General features: G+C 37.2%; 3 protein-coding genes across 4 annotated transcripts in view; all 3 read left to right on the top strand.

Moving 5' to 3' along the window:
• The window catches only part of LOC116031004 (putative pre-16S rRNA nuclease), a 518,904-nt gene that overhangs the window by 335,759 nt on the left and 176,259 nt on the right, over window positions 1-6,886 (top strand). The gene's annotated exons all lie outside the window — the stretch shown is intronic.
• On the top strand, window positions 228-4,579 carry LOC116030991 (rhodanese-like domain-containing protein 8, chloroplastic). Its single transcript, XM_031273411.1, has 8 exons — window positions 228-622; window positions 765-818; window positions 999-1,148; window positions 1,253-1,415; window positions 1,614-1,705; window positions 2,442-2,545; window positions 3,743-4,021; window positions 4,133-4,579. The coding sequence occupies exons 1-8, from the start codon at window positions 323-325 to the stop codon at window positions 4,275-4,277; spliced, it is 1,287 nt and encodes a 428-aa protein (XP_031129271.1). The 5' UTR covers window positions 228-322; the 3' UTR covers window positions 4,278-4,579.
• Window positions 4,828-6,886, top strand: part of LOC116030997 — a 4,650-nt gene continuing 2,591 nt past the window's right edge. The window contains exons 1-5 of the mRNA XM_031273419.1: window positions 4,828-4,851; window positions 4,986-5,287; window positions 5,506-5,863; window positions 6,400-6,534; window positions 6,762-6,844. Coding sequence (XP_031129279.1) covers window positions 4,843-4,851; window positions 4,986-5,287; window positions 5,506-5,863; window positions 6,400-6,534; window positions 6,762-6,844 — 887 coding nt within the window. The 5' untranslated portion in view covers window positions 4,828-4,842. The remainder of the gene's footprint in view (window positions 4,852-4,985; window positions 5,288-5,505; window positions 5,864-6,399; window positions 6,535-6,761; window positions 6,845-6,886) is intronic.

The raw sequence follows: 6,886 nt of genomic DNA on the forward strand, positions 1-6,886 counted from the left end.
ACTTTTCATATAAAGTTTGAGCGTGTATTCGATCATTTTCCCATTCGAATTCTTAAGACTAAATATTTTATGGTTTATTGGCTCACACTTTTGGATATTTTGAATCATATATGTGTTACAATTGGATCAATCTCGTTTCACCAAAATCCGTTTTATAGTACAAAATTTTCATACCAATCGACAATTGCTCCATAATGTAGTGGGCTGAAATAAGAGTCCAGATTAAACCGCAGCCTTGCATTGCCTTATCGGGCTGAAAGGAACCAGAGCTGGGAAGACTGAATACACTACAGTGGAGTGGAGGTAGCATGAACATTGAGCCATGAGCTCCCTCGCGCTTGTCTCCCTCGCTATCCCAATCTCCCTCGCTCGCTCTCGCTCTCCCTTCGCTCATTGTATCTCGCCGAGGCTGCGGTGGGTTTTCCCTGCAAGTGCAACGGCTGCCCCGTCTTCTTGGAAATGTATCAACACTTGTGTCCGCTCCGCTGCACTGCCAAAGTATCCGACGCCGGGCGAGAATAATAAGGTCGACGATGAAGAGTATATAGTGGTGAATTTCTACTGTTTTGTGTTCATTCATGACCCACAAGAGCTGCTCGCTAAACACCTCTCCTTCATGGAGGTAAGCCCCCTTTAATCCTTTTTTAATCTCTCTAAATTTATTCATTTACGGTTTTTTTTTTTTTTTTTAATTTTAAATTTTACACACATTCAATCCTATGGAAATACATGTTTTTGAATTTGATGGTCATCTGTATGAGCAGGGTCGTGATATTCATGGGCGCATATATCTGAATGAGCAGGGGATTAATGCTCAGGTATGCCTAGCCTAGCATAGACCGCCCTATGCTTTCCTGTATATAAGCTTATAACTTGCTTCACCCGCCATTAATGTATACCTGTGCTGCTACTTGCCTGCCATTTTAGTTCCATAGCTGAGAGGATTAGTAGTTGTGGTTCTCTTACATACTTACATACACTTCATCTTGTAAGTACAGTACAGTGGACCCAAGAAAGATGCCCTAGCGTATGTTGAATTTGTAAAGGAAGACCAAAGGTTCTCCGATATATTGGTCCAGACATCTTCTACTTTTTGTAGCCATGTCTTCCCAAGATTGAAGCTGCGGTATAAGCCCTCGCTTGTTCAGGCAATCCTCCTTGTTTTATTAGTTATTTATTTCTACTGCCTGAACAATTCCTGTGCTCAGGGCACTTTCTCCTTTGAAATTTTACACATTAATTGTGTCAGCAGGTGGAAGGAAAAATCGCAGATCTTCCTTTGCTTGACACATCAATGAGAGCCACACCTTTGACACCATCCCAGTGGAAGAACAGATTGGAAGCTGTAAATAATGTGAATAACTCATCAAATGTGGATGTTAATACAAAGTCCATTATACTTGATGTACGAAATGGTAACTACTTGCAAGTTTCTCAAACTAAGCACTTTTCTTTCCATGCCAGCTGTGAGTGAAATAGATTGACTTGATAGTGTCTATTTCTTTATTATGGTATATCTCTTGTTCAGAATGACACAACTTAGTCTTTGCTAATGCTTTCATGGTAGTACTCATTTGTGATGGACTCTAGTTCTTACAACATGTTTTATGCAGGCTATGAATGGGATATTGGTCACTTTCAAGGGGCTCATAGACCTAATGTTGACTGCTTTCGGAGCACTTCATTCGGGCTTTCTGACTCAGAGGCAATGCCAATTTACTTTGTTCAAATATATTACTCCGTCTAAGATATTGTTAGCCTATGAGTCATTTTCCCAAGTACTTGTTCAGGATTCAACTTTCCTTTCTCATTTTTACTGAATTTAATTGTTGCATCCAGATAGCTTCAGCATTTTGTTTGAAATATTAAAGTTAGTTTTCATTTATGAACCATTTTGAAAGCTCACAAAGTAGGGTAATTGAACTGATGTTCTTGTAGTCTTGTCTATTTTTAGGAGCAAAGTTCATATGCCTTTTGAGATCGTTCACTTATACACAATGGATTAAAATGGTCTAAAGCCCAAACGAAATCATCCAACTGCAAAGGATGTAGTATAGCCTTGGATCTGCATTAAGTGCAGGGATTCTTGAAACACAGCAACCTTTTATATTTGTTTTAGGGATGCTTGTAAGGGACTAAGGTTCCCCTAGCTGAATTACTCCAAGCATTCAACTAAAAATCATTTGCCTGTTGGTGAATTTTCTGGACATAATATGCTTGCATAGGACTTCGCCTATGGCTTCCCATAGTGTGTTTCCATCATATGTCCATGTTAAACTGCTCCTTTCCTTATGCCCTGGTAAAGAGAAGGGGGACTAGAGTAGCTCTATTTAGACTTAAAATCACTGTATTATTTAGACCATATAAATGTATACAAGAATTATTTTATTGTTATATGAAATAATTATTATGAAGATATATGACGTACTTTTTACATGCAGGTCCTTGATTCTGATCCTTTAGCAGCTGTTGACAAAGATAAAACTGATATATTGATGTATTGCACTGGAGGCATCCGCTGTGATGTATACTCCACGATGCTTAGGTAATCCAAATTTTATAGGAATATAATCGCCTTCTATGCACACAACCGTGCACAGAAACCTCTGCATGGTTTTGGTGAATGCTACTTGCATACGGGTTACCATTGGCAAAGAGAGTGATTAAAATAATAGAAGACGGTGCATTAGTATACAGAGTTAATAAAATTGTAAAAGGGGGTCTTTGCCTTAATTACCTAACATATGTAAAGACAAACTGAAAGAGTTTGATAGAAATGTATTCCAATAAGTATTGCATCCTAATCTAAGAATCTAAAAAAAGTTACTGGCACTAAAGATCTGCCAACCATGAATTCAAGGGAGCTCTACACTGCAGTTGTCATTCTATCTCGTATTAAGTGTCTATTAAAATATCACTAGAACAGTAGACTTCTGAATTGCAGAACTGTAAAATACTGTTTGGACAATCAGCTCTCTGAGCTCTAGATATAGAATGCTAGATGCCATAGAAGGGATGCACTCATCCTTTAGTATATAGATCATTGCCATAGCATAAGCTTCTGCTTGTATAGAAAGGCTGACCCTATAGTTCAAAGTTGTTGAACCCTAAGCCCGTTTATAGATAAGCCCATTAGGTTATTCACTATTCTTGTATAAGTAGTGGTAGTCTGTACAGTTCTATACACAGAAATATACAAATATACTCTATTCTCTCACATATTCACATGGTATCAGAGCCTAAACCCTAGGACCCAATCCCCGCCGCCGTAGCTTCCACCTCGCCGGAAGTATCTATGAATTTATTGCAGGAAGGATGTAAGGGCCAAGGGGATCACATCATGGATTATGACTAGCTAGTAGAGGGAAAAGAGTGAAAACCATTAACCTTTAAAAAAAGAAGGAAAAAACTAAAATGTCCAGTCCTGAAAAACATTTTATAATAGTGTCTTTAAGCATTATATTGACCTTTTACTTGTTGCTCATAGAAGTACCTCAAACTCTCAAAGGTTTCTAAAATGTGATTTAAAACTCTCTTCCTCAATTTGTATTAGATTTTTAAAAACTGCATTAGTGCATTGTTTCATTGGCATTCTTATCATTGTAGTTTTGCTGATCATTCAAGATATTTTGATTTGTTACTCTAGCTCTTTTTTGATTGTCACTGAACTAATCTTTTTCTTTTGTCTGTTTTTTTTTATCCATCTACGGTGCCTTGATAAATATTCATGTTTATATGACAGGAGAAGGGGATTTAAGCGGTTATATACTCTAAAGGGTGGTGTCTCTAATTACCTTAAAACTGAAGGTTCTGTTGGATGGATTGGAAATCTATTTGTATTTGATGCGCGCCTATCTCTACCACCATCGAGCTACAATTCTGAAGCAGAAAGTGAACAAGGCAGAGTGCAAGAAGTTGTTTCCCACGTTAAGGCATTTGCAAAATGCTACCTTTGTGATTCAAGTGTTTCTGAGTTGAGGCACCGTAACTGTGCAAACATAGACTGCAACCTGCTTTTCCTGTAAGTGCACACATCTATTAGTTGAAGTTGCATAGCTAAGCTACATAAAAGACATAATGCAGAGGGTAATTTCCTTATTTCACTCGTTAACATTTGACGAGTGTTGCTCAGATGCTGTACAGAGTGCTTGACTGATCTAAGGGGCTGCTGCTGTTTAAACTGCACTACTGCCCCCCGACTTAGACCCGTGCTACTAGGACATCAAAGATACAAAAAGTGGCATCACTATCGTGACCTTGAAATGCAAAGTAGATGAAGTACTCTTGGGGGTAGGTCGCATAATATTTGAGTACCTGCATACATCTAAGCTAAGTTAAGCTGGCAGTTAAAATGAAGGGGGATTGTCGTATTGTACTAGCCCTATTTTCTTTATATTGCTAGGAGCGTTGGTGCATTTAATCTGTGAATAGGAATATCAAAGGTAGAGTTGATGAATTTTGAAAACTTGTATTAGTGATCAACGATGCTATTTCTGTTCTGAGTTGTGATTTTATTACTGTATTATTTTTTGACTTGCAATATTGAATGATGCTATAGCTCTATAAACCAGTTCCTCAATTCCCTTATATGACACTGCATATGTTATTAAGCCCTTCAATTATTGTACATGTCATCTTTAATTAATTAAAGGCTAGGTAATGTATTGTAGATGTTAATTTAAACATTACACATAATTGGACAAAAAGGTTTAAAAGCCCAAAGAAAAGATTTAGTTTGAGAAAGGAGACAATTTATATCGTGATACAAAGTGCAAAGATCAAATTCGGAGTTGATATCAGTAGGCAACGTTTGAAAATCTGCAAAGAAAGAACAACGGCTAAATGGACCTGGTAATACATCAAAAAATAACATGTCAATATACTTAATTACAACTTACTTTAAATGTTTAAGGGTTTAATTGAGTTTTTAAAATAAAATTAAGGATTTATTTAACCCTTTTGCATGCTTAAATAACAATGTTCAGGCATGTGGGGTGCTGGGCAGCGAAGCGGCAATAATGTTACAGGTGCAGAAGATGAAAGGGAAAGTGGGTGTAGCGGTGTTGTACCACTACCCCTGCCCCGACGGCGCCTTTGCTGCTTTGGCCGCTCATCTTTACTTCTCCTCCCTCTCTTCTCCGCCGCCGCCTCTCTTCTTCTTCCCCAACACCGTCTACTCTCCACTTACGCCCCGAGATCTTCCTCTCTCTCAAATCGATTCTGTCTACCTCTTGGATTTTGTCGGTCCTCCTGCTTTTCTTCATCACCTTTCCTCGAGTGTTCGCCGGTAATTATTCTTAATTTCGTTTTTTTTCTTTTTCCTGTCTTTCTGCATTTCGTTTACTCAGTAATTAATTGTATCTTTACTTGTTATTTCTGATATGCTCATTTATAAAATTATATGACACTGGCACTGGCACTGGTGGAGAGATGAGCAGTGCTTTCAAGTTTGTTCATGCTATGAGATTAACAAAATATTTTGACTGCTTTTTATTTATGCTGCAGTGTTATCGTATTGGATCATCACAAAACTGCACTTGAAATGTTGGGTGCTGGGACTTGTGTTACTGGAAATGTGACCAAAGTGATAGACATGGATAGGAGTGGGGCTACTATTGCCTATGATTATTTCATGGAAAAGCTCTTAACTGCTGGCAACAGGGATACCAATAATGCAGCTGTTGATTACAGCACCTTAGATCAGGGAATCCATGAATTCCGAAGACTCCGCCAACTCTTTCGATACATTGAAGACAGAGATTTGTGGAGATGGAAACTCCCTGACAGTAAGGCATTTAGCAGTGGTTTTGATGATTTGAAGATTGAATTTGATGTCAGATTAAATCCATCCATGTTTGACCAGGTTACCATTGTTTAATACTTCTTCTCTTATCAGTATTTTTTTTTTTTAAATTTTCAAATTGAACCCTATTTGCCAACTTAATTAATGTAGATTCTTTTTGAGCAAAAGTATCACACACTCAAATGGTAATCAATAATTGCTGTCATTTGGTGGTATCAGTTAGGCAGTTAGACATTAAACTGAATGTATTTATGATGCCTAACATAAATTCATTTTGATTTATTAGCAGAACCTTTTACCACGCAATAAGTCTTAAAATAAATTTAGTTTTAGAAGGGGTGAGAGCACTCTTTATCATTATTCAGAACTAAACTGAAAATTTAGATTTATACCTTTCACCCCTTGTATGTTTAGCAGTTTGTAACATATTTTCATTGGAGTTTACCCCTCAGGTGTCAAAATTCAGTAAAACATTGCCAATTTAATATTCTACATCACATGTTGTACTTCCTCAGGACCTTGATGTGCCACATTAGAGTGTAACTCGTCACAAAAGTAGATTGTTAATTACTTCTCTATGCCACCATTTTCTGCAGTTGCGCTCTTTGGATCTTGAGTCTCTCATATCTCAAGGAAAGGTGAGCATATCTCGGAAACAGAAATTAATAGATGATGCCCTTGATCAGTCATTCGTAATAGCACTTGGTGGTGGAACATTTGGACATTGCCTGGTAATTTTCAAAAATCACCCTTTGCTGCTTTCTGATTAGTTTTATGGCTAATGTTTTATTTTGTTTAATGTAAAGGAACCTCATTCCTTTTAAGGTCATTTTAGTATATTCTTTTCTTTTTTTTTTGAAATTTTGAAGTAGGAAAGAATTTTGTATTTCATTTTCATCTAGCTAGTAAGGCGTACCTAGTGACTTCATTAATGGTTTTACCTTTTTTCTTACTGTAGGCAGTAAATGCGGATGCTTTATTTGAGCTGAGAAGCGAGCTTGGCAATCAGTTGGCTATTAAAAGTTTTGAAATGAAGTTGAGGTTTGACTTTTCCTTTTTTTTTTTTTTTTTTTTTTTTTTTTT

The sequence above is a fragment of the Ipomoea triloba genome, chromosome 9, assembly GCF_003576645.1.
Source record: "Ipomoea triloba cultivar NCNSP0323 chromosome 9, ASM357664v1".
Lineage (NCBI taxonomy): Eukaryota > Viridiplantae > Streptophyta > Magnoliopsida > Solanales > Convolvulaceae > Ipomoea > Ipomoea triloba.